Source organism: Lissotriton vulgaris, chromosome 8 (assembly GCF_964263255.1).
Source record: "Lissotriton vulgaris chromosome 8, aLisVul1.2, whole genome shotgun sequence".
In the NCBI taxonomy this organism is placed as follows: Eukaryota; Metazoa; Chordata; class Amphibia; order Caudata; family Salamandridae; genus Lissotriton; species Lissotriton vulgaris.
The window spans coordinates 266,416,560-266,441,413 of NC_141696.1; the positions used below are offsets into that span (position 1 = coordinate 266,416,560).

General features: G+C 44.0%; 1 protein-coding gene across 2 annotated transcripts in view; it reads right to left on the reverse strand.

Moving 5' to 3' along the window:
* Nucleotides 1-24,854, reverse strand: part of NCAM2 (neural cell adhesion molecule 2) — a 1,306,184-nt gene that overhangs the window by 785,840 nt on the left and 495,490 nt on the right. For both annotated transcript variants that reach the window (XM_086934039.1, XM_086934038.1), the window contains exon 4: nt 2,395-2,538. In XM_086934039.1, coding sequence (XP_086790165.1) covers nt 2,395-2,538 — 144 coding nt within the window. The remainder of the gene's footprint in view (nt 1-2,394; nt 2,539-24,854) is intronic.

The following is a 24,854-nucleotide window of genomic DNA, read 5'->3' on the forward strand; positions in this document are numbered from 1 at the left end:
TGCAGCTGGGTAAAGGGATAGGAAATCCTCTCACTTTGAAGCCAGCGATAAGACTGCAATGTACAGCCCTGTTGACAGTAAAGCTTGTAGCTAGCCAAAACACAACCACTCAGAAGAAAGGCTCTTTCCCATGTACAAAATAAAGTGCCTGAGCCAAGAACTAAGATGGGACATGTGGAAGACTACAAGAAATTAAGGCCTGCTCCATGGGAGGGAACTAACAATGAAAGAGGATGAACAAATCTGAAAAATAACCACTTAAAAGCACATCTTTATAAAGGACACTGACATATGAAAAGCAGGGGCAGACTACAACCCCACCAAAAAATAATACAGTGTGTCTTAAAGAGAGAGTGCAAGCACTGTTCACGCTTGCCATAGAAACTGGAGCATGGATTTACACCCAACATGGGTGGAAGAACAGACATTCTATGCAATGGGGCACGCTATAAAATGACAGTGCAATAAAAATCAAATCTGACTGGCCAAGACAGAAAGAATCATCCAGTGTAATTTCTGTGAACCACATCAGCAGGTTTTCGAACCTAAGGAATCTGACTAGCCAATGGATGCAGAAACCTGTTGCTGCTTTCACAATTTTTTTTGCAAGTGTAAATCCATGTTTTGATAATGCCACGCATTGATTTACATTTGTAAATAAAGGCCCATGTGTAAATAAAGGCACTCATATATGTGGGCTGAACTTTGTTGTGCAAAATAGCACTGAGCTATGGAACTTCTTATGGTTGCATCGCCCCAATGGTACTCCTGGAATCCTCAGCAATTCCACAAAATATGACATTTATTTGAAAGTCAGGAGCAAATTTCGGATCTTTTTTAAGATCAATGCGTATAACCTGCATCCGAATAAATTGATAGCGACAGTGCAAAGTTGAAGTACACAACAGAATACCAATAGTACTACCAATAAGATAAATATAAAAATATCTTTATTTGACATCTCATGACATTAATGAGTGCGCACTTGAGAGTCAGTTTGAACAAAATGCCTTTCTGAGTCTAATCAGCAGTACGAGGTGGTACATAAATGCTACCTAATTGTACTACGAAGCGTAGGAAGTCGTTACCCTAACTGCTCATTCTGACAACAACCATATTAAAATCTCGACAGCAAAAAAATGTACAGTGGGATAAATGACTTTGCATTTGCAACCTACATTTGTAAAATGCCTTTTTGGGAGAAAAATAAATAAAATCGAAACCTTAAATAGACGTAATATTATGGTGTATAACTTTCTCCTCACCGAGCAGGACGCCATGGCTGACCATTAGCCGCACGAAGAAATCGTTAAAAACACATCAGCAAATGAAAGTAAACTTTACAATATGAATGTGTTCCCAGTAGTCATTCAACTACATTCTAAGGAAGAAACACCGTATGAACCCCATGGCGTTGTTCCCCTAATAAAAGGGAAGTCAGGCGTCATTAGCTCCTCACCCTGCTGTGTGCAGCCACTTGCACAACAATTGTAATGTCTTATTAGCATGGAAAGACCTCATAGCGTGGAATAATATATATCAACCTCGAATACCATTCAACTAAACTCAGCATGGATTACGGTGTGATTAACTAAGCAGATGAAATGTCGAAAAACATAGCCTTTAATTCTTAATGATATTACAACTGCAAGCTGAAAAGCCCATGGACACAGCAGTCATAGGAAAAATATGGGTTCAATGAAAATCACACATGGTTACTCTGCATGTAAACAGCACAATGCACAGGGTTGTAATTCAAACACAAATAGTTATACATCTCAAGCAGGGCCCAATTAGGCTTGTAATGCTGTAGACAGACCAAAGGTTACATTTGCTAATCTCTTCCCCGCATAGAGCCCCTCGTGCATGACCAACAAATCAAACAACATGTTACTGTGGACATTTAAATTAACTGCTGTGAACTTAGAATCAGAACCAGAGAAAGTGAAATGCTATACATCAGAAGTGAAGAGCTTCGAATGGGTGCCACATTTTCAATATTAACTTTGATGCTGGATTGGCTGGAAAAGGTTTTCCTATAAATTATTTCTTTGCAAATGTATTTTATGTGGATTACGTGGAAATCTAGCATGGATCAGCTCCTCCATGACCTACATTGCACAACATTTCCACATATGGTTGTGATGGGTCTAATTTCTATTAGTTAAGAGAACAATAACAAAATGGCGAATGCCAAATCCCTAAACAAGGATGCAAATACACATTTGAACAACCTTTGTGGTAGCATGTATATCTTTGGCAGTAATTAGGAGTTGCACTGCATTTTCATTATTCAGGAGAATATTGGTCGGTCAAATTTGCATGCATAATACTTTTAGTATTGTGTAATTTCTTTAAACTCATTCATTTTGGTAATGCGCACACTGTACTTACTGTCTGATAGACCTGTGATTTCTTCATTGTTATAAAGCCAGCTCACCATAGGTGCAGGTGAACTGCTGATGCGACAAACCACTTCTGCATCTTCTCCTTGTCGAAATTCTTGTGGCGATTTAACTTCTTTGAATGTTAGCTTCTCTAAAACGAAAATAAAACATGTTACAAGCAGTTTATTTCTTTAACAAACCTTTACAACAAGTCTCTATGGAACTGGTTTATTAATACTGGTTTAAATCTGTCCAGTGAAAATGTAGTTGCAAGATTTGCTACGGAAATGCATATGAACCTGTTTATGTACCAGAAATCTTTATTACTCATTCATACTCATATTCTTTCAGTATTACTTATGAAGTTAATCTTACCTTTAGGAGAATATATTTTGAATATACCCCACCCCAGTGGTGGCTCGCATAGGGTGTGCTGCGGGGTGGTGGGTCAAGGCGGGGGATGTGGGGGGGGGGGGTAGTATAGTCGGAAATACGTCGGAATGGATGAAAGTAATACTTTCCTCCATTCCATCATATGTCCAACTTTACTACCCCCCACCCTCCCCCCCCCGCCCCACACCCTATGCGAGCCGCCACTACCCCACTCCCACCCCAAGGTTGGAGCTCTAAAAGGGGCTGACATTCCCAGCACCTTCTAAAATAACAAAGCCTTCTGCAAAAGGCCATTACATTGGAGAGCGATTCAGGTCATAATGACTGTTACATGTGTGGATAGGACTGAGATTACATAGGATTAAAGGTAAGTAAACAAGATATTACCTTCACCTGGTGTTCTTGTCCCAGTCATTACTCAAGAGCAATACCAAAGCCAGGCTAGCTTTTCCAGATCCCAAATAAAATACATAACAAAGCCACTTAATGCAACACACAATGTAACTGTATTAAAGATTTGTTTTTACACAGAATGGAATTATGAACAGGGACACCAAACTTCCTTCCATGTGTATTGATGATACCTTAAAGTCTATAAAGATGCACAAACATATTATGCCTAGGTGGCTGGTCTACATATTTCTTAAGGTACCAACTAAACTTCTAACCAAGAAACAGGAAGATGTCTTGTGGAATATTCCTAAATCCGAGCCAGGAGAGAAATTTCAGCCAACTAATAGAATAGTGCTGTAGTGGACAGAAACTGTCTACTGGTGGTCATGGATGTGGCTATACATCCTTGGCCTGCTGCAACTAAGTTTACAAAGAAATGTTTTGTCAACCATCACGACTTTGGGTCTAATGTACTAAACACATTTGTGTTTAGCAACCCTGAGATTTGATCAATTACAGAGTTTGTGAATGCAAAAATGTTAGGTACAACACACTAAACCACTTTTGCGAGTCAGAACAGCATTTCCATATTTCCATTTGCAAACCATTGATCAGTTACCAACAACTTAATGGAGATGGTAACTGATAGTAACTGATTCTCATAAGGGAATGTGACCCCATTGGACACCTTACCATTTGTGAATCATGTCTGGCGACCTAGAGGAGAGAAGAAAGGGTTCAAGGTGATCACTGCATGTGGTCCCCGATGTACCTTCAAGAGAGACACTTTTTTTATGCTAGGTCCTTTAGGGAATACAGGCTGCTGTAAAATATATATTTTTCCTGCTGGGAGATGTTAAAGCATGGATGGTGGCTTGCTGCTGGTTGCACTTGGTTGTGTGACAAACTGTGATTGAAGATTTCGTGAAGTGACCTAACAGTACATTGGTCGCATTGCAAAATCAGAGAAAAATCCCATAATATTTGGTGTACCATTTGCAAACACATTTGGAGACTTTGTTCAAGGCATAATGTTCTTACTGAATACGTTTTTCTAGATTCCACAATTCATCCTTTGGAGAGGGGAACATTTACTGTATTTTTCTCCAAACAACTCTGAAGCTATTATTGGAAGAAAATCTGGATCATAAAGTAAACTCACTAAATCTTCCAATATTGAGAAGAAAAAGGCACTGCAGAGCATATCAGGCAACTGTTCAAATTGTTGAGCTGATGTTACTGGCACCGAAATGTTACCTTTCATTGTTAGACAGATCAAATTCGGAGAATCTACAGTCACAAAATATGAGTTTTTAAAGATTTGAAGACTAGAGCAAGGTTCGACAGGGGAGGATTAGAAAGACAATCAGGTTAAGATAAAGAAAAGCTCTTTAGAAGATTAGATGATAACATCTCCCTCTCAGCTAGACAAATAAATGATCGTAATTTGGAAAAGTGGGATTTCAATGTATAGATCTAAAAAATCAGTTCAAACCCATCCCCAAATAGTGTATGACAGAGGATGAATTACTCACCAGGGAAGATAAGGAAAATGACTCAACTGTTTCTGAAAGGTATTCCAGGGCCTTTCATAGTGTTTTAAAATTGAGAATCTGAGATGTAGAAGTCTCTAGTTGGCAGCGGTTTGCACCCTGTCCAAGTAGGAACCACCATTCTAGTCAGGGTCAATCAGATACAGACCCTAAATTAACCTATGCTCACCCTCTGGTAGCTTGGCACAGAGCAGCCAGGCTTAACTGAAGAGGCAGTGTGCAAAGTATTTGTGCAAATTCTAAACTACAGTAAATACATGAAAACACCACAAAGATACTCCATACAGGTTTAGAGAGATGGAGGCTATTTACCTGATTAACGCAAGACCAAACTGACAAATATCCAATAAGTAGAAGTTAAGATATGACATTTTAAAGGTTGAATGTGAAAACAGTGCTTAGAAGTCACTAGCGGTCAAAAGGTTACCTGAGGTCATGAGCGACCGGTGTAAATTTAAAGTTTAAGCGACCACGATGGAGGGCAGGCTGGCCACAGAACACAGGCAGTTGTCGTTGAAGAAATACCTTGGAGGAAGCTTCTGTCTACGTCGAGAGTCTGCTGCAGAGTCATTGAGCCATCGTCGTCGAGCTCTGTTGAAGTGAATGCATTGCATTGTCATCAAGCCTTGCAGGGCGTCGTCACAGAGCCATGCAGGCTATGGATTCATCAACATCGAGCAGCCTCTTCATCTGCATCGAAGGGCAATGCAGCAGAAATTCTTACGCAGTTGAGGCAATACATCGGTTTTTAAAGAATCAACTGCAGAACTCACTTTTGAGGCCCAGGACTGATGGGGTACATCAGGCAAGGGTAGGACTCACAAATGGCAGATTCCAGCAGCACCCGCAGAATTGCAAGAAGTCTTTTCTGTCCCTGAGACTTAAGAAAGCAGAAGGTGAGCCAGCAAGACCTTGCAGTCCGTTCGGGTTCAAGTGAGATGGGTCCAGTTCGTATACTCAGCAGAGCGGACCCCAGCAGGTAGCAGGGCAGCTCATCAAAGCAGAGAAGCAGTCCGGCAGAAGTCAGTCATCACAAATTGGCACTCCATACAGCACAGCAGTATTTTCACCTGGAGAGTACCTCCCAGGTCCAGTAGTGTACTGATTTGGTAGTCAGGGCCCTGGTACTTCTAACCAAAAGTCCCTTAGATATAGGGGGTGAGTTTAAAAGAGATCTCGTCACCAGCCGACTGGACTACGGCAACTCCCTCTACGCCGGAATCACCGCCAAACTCCAGAAGAGACTCCAGCGGATCCAGAACGCCTCAGCAAGACTCATCCTGGACATCCCCCGTCGCAGCCACATCTCCGGACACCTGCGAGACCTGCACTGGCTTCCGGTCAACAAGAGAATCACCTTCCGTCTCCTCACCCACGCACACAAAGCCCTGCACAACCAAGGACCAGGATACCTCAACAGCCGCCTCAACTTCTACGCTCCCAAACGCCAGCTCCGATCGACCGGCCACGCCCTCGCCGCCATTCCCCTGCATACGAAGAGCTACCACAGGGGGAAGGTCCTTCTCCTACCTCGCCGCCAAGACCTGGAACTCCCTCCCGACCCACCTCCGCCTGACCCAGAACCACCTCACCTTCAGGAAGCAGCTCAAGACCTGGCTGTTCGAGCAGTAGCGGACCCCCTCCCCAAGCGCCTTGAGACCCTCCGGGTGAGTAGCGCGCTATATAAATGCTCTGATTGATTGATTGATTGATCTCTGAAATGCACAAGAATCCCTTTTAACTCAGTCCTGTATGCCAGTCTATCTCTGGGGGGGTAATCAGCACTTTGTGTGAGGACAGGACACAGCCTACTCAGATGTAAGTGTGAGCCACATCTCACCCTTCCTGTCCAGGAATGCTTTCAGAATGCATATGAGTCCCCTGTTATACCCAGCCCTTCCTGTGTCTGTGGCTGTCTAGAAGTGGCACTGTTTACCCACTTCCAAGGGTTCAGGACTGGTTTTGCACCAGTTGGCAGGGCAAGACTCTCAGATGGCAGAGTCCAGGTGATGTAGGTAGATGGATGGTCATTGATGCCCCTGAGACTTCAATAGAAGGCAAGCAATCAAGCCCGTTGAGTCACTTTATTTCTGGGTTGGGGAGATGCAGGACCAGTCCTTCTCACTCCCATGCAAGAGGACATCAGGAGCAGGACATCACAGCAGAGCAGGAATCCAGCAGAGTAACAGTCCTTTCAGCAGCACAGCAGTCTATCATCCTGGCAGAGTATCCACTGGTCCAAAAGTGTGCTGATGTGGTGGTGTCTGAGGTCCAGTACTTATAATAAGTGCCTTTGAAGTGGGATATGCTTTCTAGAGAGGGATTTGAAGAACACAGTGCCCCAGCCCTTCCTGCCCTGGCTCCAGACTCACTACAGGGGAATATGCAGCCTTTTGGGTGTGGAAAGGGCAAAGCGTATTCAAGTGTAAGTGTCAGCTCCTCCCTCCCATCAGGAAGTAGATGGCCCACCAGTCACACCTTAGCTTCTTTTGTGTGTGGCTGTTTAGAAGGAATGCACAAAGCCCAGCTATCACCCACCCCAGACGTGTATTCAGAGACAGGCAGAAGGCACCAAATAGTTAAAGTAAGGAAATGACAACTTTCTAAATGTGGCATTTTCAGAATTGCAATTAAAAATCTAACTTCATCATATCTTAGGGTTTTAAATTGTAATTTCGGAGACTCCAAACTTGTGGATCCCATCTAATCCCAATAGGAAATTACACATATAAAAAAATATAATAATGTAATCTATTCTGGAAGGACTACCAGGTACACATCTCAAAATTATCTCCTATTAATACACGGTTTTGAAATAGAGACAGCTCACATTTCTTGAGACATTGTAAAAACTCCATATTTATTAGTCGAGTAAATATTCCTGCAGAACCATTTAGACATTCCTGCTTTAACGGAGTATGTAGAAACCAACCAATTACATATGGCTAGTTTGACCATCCCTTAAGATGCAGAGGTATGATCACTGGATCTACCAACTAGGTAAACACCAATGTTGCTGATTTAATGCCAAATACAAGCACTTGAAACTGGTACTGAATCCCTTGAACACAGAATCTGTGGAAGTGATGGCAAATGGTTGTCCCTGGGAAGTAAATATATGAAAAATGCAAGTCTATTGTCACAATGAACAAACCTGGGAACACTTGAGGAATTATTCTCTGAAGAGTCTTCAACTTGAAAGGCTTGTTAAAAACCTAAGAGCTGAAGGGCTTCGACTCTACGACCATTTTGAACTCACTCGTCACTTTGGACATTTGAGGTTTCACCGGAGATCCTTACTTTTGTTTTTAATGGAAGATATATTCATATGCCTTAAACTGGTGCTTCTGGAGATTGTAATGGTGGTTTCTGCCTTGGGGAGGGCTCACAAAAGAATAATTATTTCAATATGATGCAGAAGAGGAGAAATTCTATCTGAATGCTAAAGAAGGTTTCTATTATTCACTCATTATATTTATCTACTCTTTCAACTCAGATCAAAACAAATGAGTGCCTCTAAATGGCAAGTGGATTGCTGTTGCCTTTTGAGTAAAGCGTTATACAAGCCTTTCAGTAGATTTCTTCTTGTAGCTATAGAAGCTTCACTGGCTGTAGCTGTTGCCATATCACGTCAAAAGACACTTAAATGAGAAACTCAATCTGCTGTTTCAGTCTTTACAGGAGGGCAAAAGATTGGGTCTGATTTGAAAATCATACAGGAGAGATTGTGCTGGATGAGTTCTATACACCCCTGCTTGTAAAGTAAGGTGGGACCTGCACAAACTTTTTTCTGAAACAAACTTCTTATCTAGGTTCAGCCAAAGATCAATGTCGCGCCAAACTAGCTATAAATATATCAACCAGAAATGAGTCTGGCAGGTTATCTTCCATATGTTGAGAAGATATTAGCGAAACATGATATGAAGCATATTGATTTAGTTGAGAAACTTGTATTATATCTAGCACATTAAGATGAATAGGAATGGTCACTGTAAGTTCTTTGGAAAATTTGGCCAAAAACCGATGTATCCTTAATTTCATATTCCATATTAAGAGGCAAAGTGATTACCAAATGCATTCTTCAAATCGCCAGTTCTTGCATTTCTTTATAAAGGGAGGGATAAAGTCCAATGCTCTGTGTAAACGTACTGTTTCCTTGTACCCCGGTTTCGTCAAGTATGGCAAGGCAATGCTCCTGTAGGGAAGCTGGAGGTCTGTCTCTGACAGGGGTCCTATCACCTCCTTCTGTTTACTTCTTTCCCAAATACTCTTCTAGGTTTGAGACAGGAGACACGAATAAAGATGCAGTGAATGTCAGCCCCTTTTTTGGCTCCCAGCTGGTAGATGGGGGTGCATCTTAAGCAAATATTGTGATGGGGCAAGGGACATAGAGGCAGTACACAATTACTTCACTTACAAGAAGGACTAAGGAGCACCCGATGTAATGGACCCTTATTTTGGCCGTTGTAAATAATCACAAGCCTACTGCACCTCATGAACTGTATTGTTTGCCGCATCACATGCATTTTTAAGGATGTGTGTTGTGATTTATAGTGCCCTCTGAAACACAAGGCTTGATAGTCTCCAGAGAGCTGAAATCGATCAAAGCAATTTGGAAGGAAATGCTGCAATACATTGCTGCAAACGTATTGTATTTTCCTATGTCCTCTAACATGTTTGTTTACTGGGCACTTCTATGTTGGATATTGTTGTCATACATATATAAATTCGAACATTGGTGAACTAAAACAAAGCTTGTATCAGGTGCACTCGTAAAAACGTGGGGAGTTCCGGCCACCAACATGACAAAGTAAGTTCTGGCTATCCATGTAGGATTTTAAATAGTTGGGAAATGACATTCATGCAACTGTCGGTTTAGCTTAGCTCTCTCTCTTTCTCTCTATTTCCGTTTCTTTCTGTTTCTTTCTCTGTCTCACTCTCTACCTATTTATGCCTAATTTCTTCTCGCCTCACTCTCTCTTCGTATATAGCTCTGTTTCTCTTGCTCTCTGTCTCTCCCTGGACTGCCTGTCTCTTTTTCTTTTATCTCTTTTTTTCTCAAGTTTTTATAGAGAATTCTCAGACTGTGTAACCTCAATTTAAAGTTGCCTATAAGGACATGTTCTGAATTGTATTACTTCCCTATGTGCCTTTACTGTATTTTAACCTTAGATATGGGTAGTCAGGAGTCGCAGCTGGGATCTCTAGGGTGCACCCTGCTACCCCTGGCAGTTCCTTTGCAACTGCTGGCCTCAGAGGGGGCAGAATATTTGCCTCCTCTGCGGCCAGGGGCCGCAAAGGAAGTGGCAGTAGTAGCAGGGAGCAAGTTAGAGGTCACAGCTGCGACCCCTGACTACCTCCAAATGACGTCGATGGGGACCAATCTTTAAGAGGTGCTGAGGTGTCTGACATTGGGTTTTGATAGATGGGGGATAAAGACTCTACATGAAATTGATCCAGTGCTTAATTTGTGCCTGTGGTTTCCAGTGCTTAGCAACAGCGCCTTTTTTTATCAGGGCCGGGTCTACACTGCCACTGCCAAGTTACATCACTGCACGTCATGTGTCAAAGTAAATAAAATATAATTACCATCTTACTGCAGTGTTGTTCACACTCTGTTACAGTTTCCAGAATCCTGTGGCGAAGAAAAAGAGTGTTTCTGTGCAGTGCTGCTTAGAGAGTGCAGCGAGCCCGATTATGAATCCATATCAATTATGCAAATTAAATTGGCTTTCAGTTCAGTCTTGCCGGTGAGCAGGCCACTAATTGGACTGCATTTGTTTCTATGAGGGTAGGGGGCTCTGGCGAGCAACAGGTACGTGCGTAACCTTTTTTCTTCCACAGACAGTGGACCACGTCCCCCACCAGGCGCGCAACACCCATTGAACTCACCGGGCTTCAGCCCCCCCGTCGTGTGTGGCAGCCCGGGATGAGACAGATCCCGGGCACACACACAGCCGCACCCGAACGTTTTACAGGTCGTTTAAAGACCATTTGAATGTTAATTAGGCATTGTTATTGTTTCAGCCCTTGTAAGAGCCCCTGCAGCTCGACTCTGCGCTCCACTCTGCCTACTGATTAAAGTTCACCCCCCCCCCGAAATCTTTTCTTAGCCCCCCCCCGAAATGTGGCTCTAGTTGCGCCTCTGTCCCCCACACACGCACTGCAGTGGACGAGTAGCACCAGTTAGCATGACATCGAAGCAGGCACTTTGAAGCAGCAGGGCAGCAGGCCTCTTAATAAAGGCAGTGCCACCAGCAGTAATCGACTGCAGTAAGTAATAAAAAACACTCAATGCTGCTTTTCCTTGCATGTGGTAACGCCGGGTCACCTGAACTGGGTCAAAGGCCATGAGGTACCACAGGTGGGGCCCACAGACCCCAGTACAGGTCCCTACACACCATGTGAGACAGTGACAGACGTGTGGGTGGGGTCTTTGATGGCGAGATTAGGGCCCTCAGAGGCTGACTCTGCCCGTGCCGATGAGGGATACATTTTGAGCACCAGTGTAGGGGGCGGGAGGGACAGAGCAGTTGCAAGGCATCAGTGAAAGCAATGGTTCCTTTCCTCCGAGAGCTCTCCCCCTCTCTATTTGAGTCTTCCTCTGGACTCTCCTCTCCTCTACAGCACCCCTCTTGTCACACCCCCAGCCCACCACCAGAACCCTTCATTATTCATTTGGGCCCTTACTCAGAGACCCCACTCGCATACCATCCACTTGGCCCCTCTTGGGGGGTCTCCTTCTTGCTCAGTGTATATCCATTATCGACCTCGTAATCAATGCCCCTTAAGGGTTTCTCTCCTTTATTATGCCTGTGTGGACCTTCCTCTAGGACGGGCACTGTCCTATCCCTTACCATACCTTCACGTGGACCTTCCTCTAGGGCGGGCACTGTTCTATCCCTTACCATACCTTCAGTTGGGCCTTCTTTGGGGTCGCCCTCCTATCCAGCTGCTCAGGGATGGTGGCTCAGTCAAAGCAATGTGAGGGGTCGGAGCTTCTGGGAGAGAGATTTGGAGAGAGAACGCCATGGGAAGAGGGACTGTCACACTGGGACTCCATCTCGTGCCCAGCCTGGCCTCCAACCCGAGCGCAGGAACTCACCCCCCCCCCCCACTCAACCACTGTGATGCTCTATGCCGCCCCCTCAGTGTGCAAGGTTATGGCACAGGAACAGGTGCATATGTCACTATGCAGTGTACCTGCTTCACAGGGTCTGAAGCAGGGCTGTTCATGGCTGGACCCTGCCCGGCATTGAGGACAGCCATTCATTATGCAAACGAGTCTCATTTTGAATGATTATATGTAAATGTGTCTCTACACAGTTTAAAATGTTGCAGTACCCAGGTTGGGATGGTGTGTAGGATGTGCTAATTAAAAACCTTTCAAAAGGGTTGGCAAGTGTGAGCCTGATTACTGTAGTAATATAGGGGGTGGCTAGTCTGCTCCAAATAACACTGGTCTAATAATAACACTGAATTTGTGGGCCTTTATGTTTTTCTTATGAGTCTGTTGCGAATGTTGTGGTTTGATAAAAGCCAAGGCAGCCTAGTTTTAATGCCACTAAATGACTGTTTCTGCTCCCTTAGACTTCCTCTGCCTCTTTATCCACTCGTTCTTGAAGCTCTTTTTAATCTCCGCTTTCTCCTTTGGGATATGCTTTTCTATCTTTCTCTTCCTCTTTACTGGGTACATATCACTGGAGCCAAAGGTGTAAGTGAGTGAAGCCAATGAAGGATATGGGTGGAGCCAGGAAAATGGGTGGTGGCCTCCTATGAAAACATTTGAGCACCAGCACTTCGTGTTATACAAATTAGGCACTAAATTGCTGTGCTTTATTGCAGCTTTGGCATCCATCTCCGCTGGTTCAACCTGCAAGGGCTCTAACTGTCTGCTCGATGTGTTCAGGAAAGTGAGGAGCAGTTAATACTCTAAGGTGAAATCTATCGATCATGTTCTTGTAGCCTACAGCACAAGGCAGGCAGAAATAAAAAACTTAAAAATCCTGGAATCCATCCAGATAGCATAATTTGTGCAGTGCTGCAATAATCTTAGCTCAGACTAATCACTTCCAAATGTACTACTAAAGGAGGTTTTTACAACAGCTGTAGTATTTCTGCTCACACTATTGGCATTTTGCTCCTAAATTAACTTACTAATTTATCTTTACATATTTTTAAGAGTCTTTATTATCCCCATTTCTGGGTGTCTGCAAGAGCTATTAAAAACACTCCACTCATAATTGGAAGCCCCTTTCAATCAGGGATGTTTGAAAACTGGACATTTCTCCCCCATCAAAGGAAACCTACGCTGGATGAAATGATACTGAAAAATGTTGACCCATTAATAATCTTCCATTTGTTGGCAAAATAATTTGAACAATGTGCCTATATCCGACCACTAACTCATTTTGAGTAGACCATATATACTCACACCTTTACCAATCAGGCTGCTGTTCACATCACAATAACTAGTTGACAGGCCCCAATTGGTGGATGATATCTTGAAAGCTGCCAATGGAATGCAACTTGTAAACTGGTGCTTCCAGATGTCTCAACAGCTTTCGATATGTCAGATTACGAGACACTCTTTTCCATTCTATCACTCACTACAGGCGTACATGAGAGGGTGCTGGAGTTTCTCACAGGATGCTCTTGTAAGCCCACTTGGGTATATCCACCCAGGTCCTTCTGTCTGCCAGTACACTGTGGTCCCAAGGGCTTCAAACTTTTACCATATTGTTTGACCTCTGTATGGAGAGTCTGAGGTGTCACATGGAGAAGACTAGTGCTTATAGCTATTTGATTTGAAATCAAGTCATGCAAATTGTTATCCATCAGTTTCATCACAGGCTGATGTCCAACAATTGCAGGACTGCCTTTCGCAATTGAAACCTGAATGGCAAAAGCAAGTTTAGAATTCAACCCATCCCAGACTGAATTTTGTCTACTCTCTTCTGGTAAAAATAAGCAACTCCTTTGATCCTTGCTATCTAGTTTGGGAAAAAGTGGTACTGCTGTTCAAACATTTTTTCAACAAGATCTCTAGGTTTTCCCTTAGACCAGTAGTTCTTAACCTTTTGTCCGCTGACACCTCAAAGTCCATGATGCCTACTCTGGGGATCTGTAGCTGTTTAAAACATGTAATATTTACAGATTTAGGAAGTCAGTATGCATAAAAGCAAATACAAAAATGTGGGAATGAACTTGAAATTGGAGTAGAAAAATTAAGTTGGTATCCTTATCTTGATTTGTGGGAGCAGCACAAGTACAGCAAAAGGAATCCAGTATTTATGATTGGTGGGTGTTAGACCTTAGGGTGATCTTCCCCCAACGTTTTGCCTGCTTACCTCCACTCTTTGCTGTATGTTTTTATTGGCCTTGTGACTCTGAGCATGTTACCACTGCTAACCAGTCCTACAGTGTATGTGGTACTCCCCGCAACATGATAACCTTGGTGTATACCTGATTGGCATATTTAGGTTACCTGAACGTCCCTTGTAAAGTGATATACCATATACCCAGGACCTGTAATCCAAATGCAACAAATGGGCATGCAGCACTGATTGTGTCACCCACACAAGTAGCCTTTCAAACCTGTCTCAGGCCTGCCAGTGAAGGGCCTGTGTGTGCAGTTTACTTCCACTTCGACTTGGCATTAAAAACCACTTGCCATGTCTTAAAATCCCCTTTTATTACACACAAGTAGGGCTCCCGGTTTTATGGTGTTTATTTCTTTTACATTTCCGTCTGTATTTATCTATATTTTTTTTGGCAACTTTATCTGTATTTATCCATATTTATAATGGATTTTGTGAGAAAAAGAAAGCTGAAACTATGATTTTTCTATATTTGTTTAACTAATAAATATGCAGTCATGCTTGAATGTGTGCCAGGTTTTAGTGATATGAACAAATGCAGAAGATAAATCAATGCACTTTTATGAGAATATGAGCATTTCAGTATCAGCTTTGCGCATATCTACTGCTGTTTAATCCTCTTTACCAAAACTCCTTTCTTTTTTAACCCTTTTACATATCAGTCCACACAGTTATTGGCCTGACAGTCATCGAAAAGTGTATTTGGAATCACTCAAACAGCACCCAATTTCCGTTTTTATCCATATTTAAAAATAAATACAGACAAAAAAAAATGGTGTTCTATCAGTAACAATGGAAAACAGGGAACCTTACACATAAGGCACCCCTAAGGTAGTCCCTAGGTAGCCCTAAGCAATAATTAAAAGGTAGACATGTACTTTTAAGTTTGACGGTCCTGGTAGTGACAAACAGCTAAATTCATTTTTCACTACTGTGAGGCCTACAGCTCTCATACGCTGGGCTTTGGGAATGCCTTAAAACACTTTTAGCTGTAATTTCTGAATAGAGAGGAGTAGCTAAATAATGTTTCATATCTTTGGAATGGTATAATGATAAATCCTTTTTAATGATAAAGTTTGATTCAACATTACCATTATAGAAATGCCACTTTTAGAACGCGGACATGTCTCTGCTCTTAACCCCTTCGAAGCTAATGACGAGCTGGCCTCGTCATGGCGCTTACCTGCCGTCCGCGGATGACAAGGCCAGCTCGTCATGAATAATGGTAATTTTGGTACTTCAGCGCAGGACGGGAAAACGCCTAGCAGCCATGTGGTTAACTTAGCTCTGTGTGCCTGCAACCTGTCTCCAATACACATCTGGGGTGGGTGCCAGCTACAGTTTGTGCATTCCTCCTAGACAGCCATAAATGCAGCGAGGGTGGATGTGGCAGAAGACTCATCTGCATTCTGATAGCTATCCTGGGCAGGAAGGGGGAGAGGGAGATGACACCTATAGTTCAAGTTCAAGTTCAAGTTCAAGTTCCAAAATTTGTATAGCGCACTACTCACCCAGAGGGTCTCAAGGCGCTTGAGGGAGGGGGGTGCTTTACTTATCGAATATCGACGTTATTAGTTGCTTTCTGAAGGAGAGGTGGGTCTGTGTAAGGCGGAGGTGGGTGGGGAGAGAATTCCAGGTTTTGGCCGCTAAGTAGGAGAAGGATCTTCCCCCCATGGTGGATTTGTGGATGCGCGGAATTGTGGTGAGGGCTTGATTGGACGATTGTAGTTGGCGGGAGGGGATGTAGAAGGACAGTCGCGTGTTGAGGTATTCGAGTCCTAGTTCGTAGAGGGCTTTGTGTGCGCGGGTGAGGAGACAGAACGTTATTCTCTTGTTGACAGGGAGCCAATGGAGGTATTTCAGGTGGCCGGAAATGTGAGCTTGTCGAGGGATGTCCAATATGAGTCTGGCTGAGGCGTTTTGGATGCGTTGGAGTTTTTTCTGTAGTTTGGCTGTGGTTCCGCATAAAGGGTGTTTCCGTAATCCAGTCGGCTTGTGACTAGTGCGTGGGTGACCGTCTTTCTTGTTTCGGTGGGGATCCAACTGAAGATTTTGTTGAGCATGCGTAGGATGTTGAAGCATGAGGATGAGATGGCGTTGACTTGTCTGGTCATCGAGAGGGAGGAGTCCAGGATGAAGCCCAGGTTACGTGCGTGATCCATAGGTATGGGTGCGGCTCCCTGGGCCGGTGGCCACCATGAGTTGTCCCAGGCAAAGGGGGATGACCCTAAGATGAGGACTTCCTTTTTGTCCGAGTTTAGTTTTAAACGGCTGTTCTTCATCCACTCGGCTACTTCTTTCATTCCTTCGTGTAAGTTGGTTTTGGCGGTGTTTGGGTCTTTGGTGAGGGAGAGGATCAGCTGGGTGTCGTCAGCGTAGGAGATGATGTTGAGGTTGTGTTGGCGCACGATGGATGCGAGGGGACTCATGTATACGTTGAAGAGGGTGGGACTGAGTGATGATCCTTGTGGTACGCCGCAGATGACTTCGGTGGCCTTTGATCTAAAAGGGGGGAGGCGGACTCTCTGGGTTCTTCCGGCGATGAACGAGATGATCCAGTCCAATGCTTTTCCTTGTATTTCGATGTTGTTGAGGCGTTGTATGAGGGTGCTATGACAGACTGTGTCGAAGGCTGCGGAGAGGTCAAGTAGGATGAGGGCAACTGTTTCTCCGTTGTCCAGTAGTGCTCGAATGTCGTCTGTTGCTGCGATGAGGTCGATTTAGGTGCTGTTTTTGGCTCGGAAGCCGGACTGTGAAGGGTCGAGGAATTTGTTGGATTCAAGGAAGGCGGCCAGCTGACTATTGGCTTTCTCAATGACTTTGGCAGGGAATGGGAGGAGCGAGATGGGGCGGTAGTTCTTAAGTTCAGTGGGGTCTGCTGTGGGTTTCTTCAGAAGGGCGCTGAGTTCGGCATGTTTTCAGCTTTCCGGGAAGGTAGCGGAGTTGAAGGAACAGTTGATGACATCGCGGAGATGGGGTGCGATGATGGAGTCTGCTTTGTTGAAAATGTGGTGGGGACATGGGTCGGTTGGCAATCCTGAGTGAATGGAGTTCATCAGGCGGATGGTGTCTTCGGTGGTGATTGGGTTCCAGGCCAGACCGGACTTCTTGGATTTCTTAAGGTCATCGTTGAACTAGGGGGCTTTTTTGCTACCTTTCTTGATTGGAAGGTTTTTCAAGGGTGCTAGTTCGTCGGCGCTGTGGGTGATCCATTGTGTGAGGTTGGTGGCTGCTTGGTTTGGGTCCGATGATTTGGCAGGGGGGTTTTGGTGAAGCGATGTGAAGAGCTGGTTGGTGGTGATTTTGTTCCAATTTCTTTGAGGAATAGGTTGTGGGTCGTGGTCTTTTTGCAGTTGAAGTGAACGCAGCTGTGGTCCGTCCAATGGAGAGCTGTGGTGTGATCGAAGGAGATGTGCTTGATGGAGGTGAAGATAGGGCCGAGCATGTGTCCGGCAAAGTGGGTGGGGGTGTCAACAAGTTGTTTGAGTCCGAGATTGGCCAGGTTGTCCAGAAGGGTGGTGATATTGCTGTCGTTTTTCTTTTCCAGGTGGAAGTTGAGGTCTCCCAGTAGAATGTAGTTCTCGGAGGGGAGGGCGTGTGGGATGATGAAGTCAGTGATGTCTTCGCTGAATTGTGTGCGGGGTCCTGGTGGTCTGTAGATGAGGGTGCCTCTGAGTGTGGTTTTGGGGTCGGTGTGGATCTGGAAGGGAAGGTGTTCGGCGGTAGCAAGGTTATCGTCGGAATTGGTCGTGATGCGGATGGTGTTCTTATGGACGATGGCGATGCCTCCTCCTGTTTGGTTGGTGCGATCTTTTTGGATGATCTTGTAGGCGTCCGGGATGGCTATGGCGATGTCGGGCGCTGATGAGGCGTTCATCCATGTTTCTGTAAGGAAGGCGACGTCCGGCGATGTAGTGTTGAGTAGGTTCCAGAGTTCAATGGAGTGTCTGTGGACCGAGCGGGTGTTGAGCAGGATGCACTTTAGGTGGTTTGTGTCGGAGCTCTGTTTGGAGTTTGTGGAATTGGTCTGGGTCCTGATGCAGTCGAACTTGCAGGAGTGGCAGGTGAAGGGTCCATGGGTGTGTCCTGGGGCAGCTTGGTAGCATTGTGGTGTGCGGCCGGGGTTAAGGGCTGAGAGGGTTGCGGCGTTGTATGTTATGCGGGTGGAATGGTATTTGCGGGGGGCAGGGGGTCTTGCCCTGGGCGTGGTCCAAGCGCGGACGGGCGTAGACTGGCTTACCTTTGGATACCTTCATCGCGCATAGGGCGCGACCGCTGCGCGTGAACGCTGAGCGCAAAGGCATCTGTCATTTGTGGATAGTGGAGGGGGAAGGGGTGAGGGAGGAGCAGCTGGGAGGCGGGGTTGAGAGCCGGGCAGGGAGGCACAACAACAAACAACAAAATGGCAGCAGGCCAAAAGCGAAACAGGATTGGGGCACAATCGAAATAAACGCGATGAAAATGGCAGTGGCACCTGCACAGTCAGGCACAAATGAAATACTCAGGCAAAGGCAGCACAGCACAATTTAAATCTCGTGAAAGCGCACTTTCGCAATATAGCGCTACAATACAAATGTCATATGTATTCAGGCACTAATAATTGTGGAAGAAATGCGAGGTAGCAGAGAGCAATCTGGCAGTATAACGCTACGATACCACAAGCGGCAAGCAGAGCAGGGAGCAGCGTGAGGAGCAACCACTTCTGAAGGGATCAGGACGGTCACAGTGCTACAATGGGAGAGCGGAGCCTAAACTATCAGTGGGAGGGAGGAGCAGCTGGGAGGGTGGAGCGGGGTGGAGAGCTGGGCTGGGAGGCACAACAACAAACAACAAAATGGCAGCAGGCCAAAAGCGAAACAGGATTGGGGCACAATCGAAATAAACGCAATGAAAATGGCAGTGGCACCGGCACAGTCAGGCACAAATGAAATATTCAGGCAAAGGCAGCACAGCACAATTTAAATCTCGTGAAAGCGCACTTTCGCAATATAGCGCTACAATACAAATGTCATATACAATCAGGCACTAATAATTGTGGGAGCAATGCGAGGTAGCAGAGAGCAATCTGGCAGTATAGCGCTACGATACCACAAGCGGCAAGCAGAGCAGGGAGCAGCGTGAGGAGCAACCGCTTCTGAAGGGATCAGGACGGTCACCGTACTATGAATCAGCTGTGTCTTGTTCCCACACCAAGGGTGATTGTATGTCAGAACCATCTAGGCATTTTTTATGCATTCCTTTACAATGTGGTCTGAACCACAAATGTGTCATTACAATGCGTATCTCTCCCATGCACGGCATTACAACTACTTACCTTCGGGAAAGCTTTGGAGCTGGAATAGTCTCATTTACTATACCATCTCCAGTCTGTGCAACAGTAGGGAAAGTGTTGGACCTAAAGCCCAACAGGGCTTCCTTTCAGCAAAGTCATTGTAACAACTTGTACAGAAAAGGAATGTGTTGTAAAGATGCATCCGTTGTTCGGACCATGTTTTTGAGGTACAGCATAATTCGAGCTGCAGTATAAAGGCAGTCTCTCAGCAAGGGCTAATTACCCCCCTCAGATAGCCTGGCAGACAGGGCTGGGATTAAAGGGGACCTGCGCACTTCAAGGAGTTGTTTTGAAGTCACCCCCACTTAAAATGCACAAATGGGTATAAGTACTGAGCGTCTGACCCTACCAAGAGAGTACACTACTGGACCTGTGAAGAATTCTGCCGGGAGTAAGGACTGCTGTGCTACACAGATTGCCATTCTGCTTGAATGATTATTCCAAGGACTTGCTTCACTGCTGTCCTGATCTGCTCCTGCTGCCTGCTAACCTCTTCCCTGCTGAGTACAAGGATTGTATCCAATTCACTTGAACCCAAAGTGACTCTAAGTGCTAGCCTCCTGTTTTTGGAAGTCTCAGGGTCACACAATACTTATTGCAATTCTGCTGGTACTACTGGCAATCTCTGAGTCCTACCCTTGTTCCAGGTGCCCCCTCCAGTCCTGGGCCTCAAAAGATGGTTATGCAGCTCTTTTACATTGGAACCTAGAAATTAGACTCTCTACAACAAAGCATTGATCCATCCAAGCAAATTTATCATCAGGACCTGTTTGAGTCCTGTAGCTGGTCTGCCCTCTATCTCACTCAGCCTGAAGTTTGTATTTATCCCGGTCTAGCGTGATCTCAAGTAACCTTTTAGCGCTATTGACTTCTAAGTACTATTTTTGATTTATTCTTACAAAATTAATAAATCCAGTTCTACTCATTGGATGTTTGTTGTTTTGATCTTGATTTACTCAGATAACAATTCTCTATTTTTGCTAGACCTCTGATGAGTCTTTTTGTGGTGTGTTGTCATTGGATTACTATGTGTTAGTGTGGTACAAATTCTTTACACAATGCCTCTTTAGGTAAGGCTAACTGCTCTGTGTCAAGCTATCTAGCTTACCCTGACAAGAGTAGGGTTTCCTGCTCGGACAGGGTGCATACCTCTGCCAACCAGAAACCCCACTTCTAACAGTGGACCCAATTGAAACACTTGCGAACCCCAAGAAGAGCATGCATTTGAAACAAAAATAGCAAACTAATATGCTGGAGCCCAATATATCACTTTGTGTTTTAAGAAATAAAACAACACTTTGAAATGCTCCAACCTTCTAAATCAAATGTCAGTTTTTGCATATTGTTTTGTGTGGTGATGTTATCTGCTCTTTATGTTCCACATTCTAGGTTTCAGCCCTATGGAAAGTGGAATGCAGAGCAAGATATGTTCAAGTGGGAGTTCTATGTCTAGAAGTTGCTGCTAGATGCTGGAGATGACTGTGACCAATAAACTAAATTCTTGAGTTTATTACATTTTGAGTGTTGTGGTCCTTTCACACTCCCACAATTTGGAAATGATCTGGCGACAGTGAAGAATCCACAATGTGTATGCTGTGTGCACCCGTGGACAGTATTTTGTTTGTCATACAAGGGCAGATGTGTCAGCTGATTTTTTAAATGAAGGAAAGCAAAGGAAACAGGCCAGTGACTGTTTAGCGCTGTGTGCAATTAGACCGATAACAAGCATTTTGGGAGGTTTTGGGGAATCAGTGTGCTGATGAGCACATCTTTGTCACTTAAGACACTTTATTTGTGGGTGGCACAAGTACTCATATAGCAGGACAGGCCCGCAATCTTAATGTGATCAACTGCTGTGAACCTATGGTGTCACAGTGCACAGCGCCCTAAAAACAAATCAAGCTTCACCTACTCTAATGTTGTAAGTGGTTTCCCACATCACAATGCATGCGTCCTGCCAGTGCCACTACTTCCACAGACTTCATGGTTGCTGTAGCCAACTTCTTCTTTTGCGCAGCTGGTGTGGTGAGCGTGTGATGAGGGGGCAAAGTACGCATGCAACAACGCCCTCTGCCATTTTGGTTTGGGAAGATACCAAAGTGTTGCAACCTTTGATGCACACACTTAAACACTGTGATGTGCACATATGTCAGCAGCGCAATACGTGTAGTTTTTGTTGGTAAGAAATGTTGAGAGCATATCTCAGGTATGGATCTGAGATCTAACAAACTGTGATACGCACACATTCTCGTAGTGTATTGTCTCTTGAGATGGAGAATTCACACTGTAATACGCACACTTTTTCTTAGCATATTGTTTTGTACTGGAAGAAATGGTATGTTTTGTGAGGCAAGCATATTTGTTCAACACAGCTATTTGAGTACTACAAAAGCACATCTTGGGAACAGTGCACTGCATGTTTCAATCTGGGATGTGCACACTTTTTTTCAGCACAGCTATTACTTACTACAGTGGGCTGGGCTCAACATTGGAACAGTGCATATTCTGTTAGTGCAGGAACACTAAAATGTATTCCTGTGTTTGCATACCAAAAGTGAGGCAAAATTACGTTAAATCTTTGTTCACCTACTTACTTTCCAGCATAAAACATGTTTCACACTGGAAAATAACTTGAAATTAGCGCAAGGCAGCGCATAGCACTGCTTTGCATTACTTAGCACCAAGGGGGCATACCATGGGTGGTTCATGGGCTTTCCCATGCAGGCACTGAGCTAGATGAGTCCTCTAAACATTTTACAGCATTCATTTCACCAGTCAGCACATTTCAACTCAAGATAATGCCTTATGAATTGAAGCCTACTGATGCGGTTTTCAAATATGTGTTGAAAAAATTACTATAGGGTGTCAAAGTGGTGGTGATGTTCCAGGATGACATCCTGGTGGTGGGGGAAAACCTGGTCAATAATAACAAACTCTTGCATGCTTTGCTAAAATGATTGCAGAAATTTGGGAGTGTAGCTAATACGAAAAAATGCAAATTCGCCAAAAGTAGCATTGAATATTTAGGAAATTTCATGTCCAAAAAAGGAGTGGAACCAAGCCTTGCATTGGCTAAAGCAATTACAAGAGTTCCTAATAGCAAGGATCAGGTTGCATCATTTCATGGAGTTTGCAAATTTTACTCAAACGTCATAAAAACGTCACAGCTAAAACTGCAAACCTGACGGAACTTCTAAAAAAAAAAAGGCAGTTGATTGGAGCACCTGCCAGGATGAATTTGATGTTCTCAAACATGACATTTTGTCGGCAGGAGTGTCGGGACCTTTTAATCCCACAAGGGAGTGTATCATTACTGTAGATGCAAGTAACTATGGTCTGGGCGCAACTCTTGCTAAAAAAAGCAGTGTTGTAATCAAACTAACTGTGGGTTTCGCTTCCAGGTCATTGAAAGAAAATGAAAACGTCTTTTCTATAATAAAGAAAGAACTGCTAGCTTCTTGTTGGGCTGTGGAATGCTTTAAATGTTTTATATGGGAAGGAGATTTACCATCAAAACGGATCACAAGCCATTGGTGAATATACTTGGAGGTACTGTTATCAGAGAACAGGTTCCCAGATTGGCAGATTAAGCTCCAAACTCTCACAGTATGATTTTCAAATTGAGTACATCCCGGGTGGAACTCCAGAGAGGATTAGTTACTATGCTCCCCGGTCAGTTCTGATGACATTGCTATGTTTTGTGAGGATGTCTGCAAATGAAATGTGTTTTCGAGGGATGAGTGGAATGTCAAAATGATTGAAGATGAAGATTTGGAGTGTGTGAGGAAATATGTTAAAGAAGGATGGTCAGGGATAACATTTTGCCAGTAAGGATCCAGAGATTGAGAGGTTTAGAGGAACGGGATGCCAATGAGAGATGACAAATTCATCCCCCCCCTGGTTTGAAAGATAAGATAATCTTGGTTTGGTATGAGGGTCACCTGGGACAAACCATTACCTTAAGAAAGATCAGGGGAAGCTATTGATAGCCGGGTATGGATACAGATGTTTCCACAAGTACTGAGGCATGTGCTATATGTGCTAACAGCAACAAAGGTAAGAAAAGAGAAGCCGTGCCACTTCAGTCAATTGCTCTACCTGATGGGCTATGGCCTAAACTATTGATCGATTTTATAGGCCTATTTTACACTTCACCACTAAGATCATGGTTTGCCATAGTACTGGTGGATTATTATAGCAAGAGGCAGGAGGTGGACTTCATGGAAGAGCCCAACACTGAGCATTCATAACAATCTTAAAGAAATTATTCTTGCAGGGTGGATGCCCTAAAAATATGGTGTCCGATAACAGGGTGCAGTTTGTCTCCAAGGAAATTAGGGAGTTTCTGCAAAAACAATGTGATTGAGCACAAACGCCTAGCGTTGTATCACCTTCAGGTCAACAGCGTTGTAGAAAAAAGGTGAATTGCATGTTGGTTGAGTACATTCTGTGGGTTGTTCAGAATAAGACTGAATTGAGTGAAGCAGTAGAAAGCATGTTATGGTATCACTGCTCAAGTCCCAGTGCAGTTACAGGTTTGTGTCCTTTTGAAATTATGAGTTGGTGGATTCCTGCATCCAACATCATTAATTTAGTTTTTAAATTAAGTAAAATATTTCATAATTTGTGCTAGAAATGGGGTTTCTGGTTGGCTAGGGTATGCACCTGAGCCAGGCAGATCCCACCACTCTAGTCAGGGCAAGGGAGTTAAACACTGAAGATAACTCCTGCTCACCCCCTTAGTAGCTTGGCATAGATGTCAGGCCTATCCGGGAGGCAATGTGTAAAGCGTTTCAGCAAAACACTCACACAGAAGCAACACACCAGACACACCAAAAAGAACCTCCACACAAGGTTTTATAAAGAATAGCCTTTGCATTATCCATAAACCCATATTATAACACAATCACATATATATCACTGTGCAACTAGGCACTTGTCATGTTTTCACAGGGATTACATAAATCATTTGGCCAATTGGTCATAATCATCACAGTTAAGGACCAGTAGCTACTGGTAAGGTTGCAATTCAATTCAATTCAAATATTTAATCGATCTATGTACAAACAGATCATAAAAGCACAATATCATCGGTTAGGTCACAATAAATATTTTATATAAAACCAAAGACCTTTAAAAGATTAGAGAAAAAGCTTATTTAGCCTTTTGTTAGTTGAAATCAAGATTGTCTGTACATTTTAATCTGTAAATATTAAAAATTCATAGCAGCGAGCCCATTGCCCTTCTCTTTTTCCAGCAAGCCCACAAGAAGGATGCTACCATAAAACAGATATGGGGATAAGGAAGAGCTTTAAAACAATATAGTGCCACCCAGCATTGCAAGAAATGTTGACGCCTTAAGGTTGGGAGGAGAATCCTCACTCTTTCAGTGTGATAAAGCCTACAAAACAATACT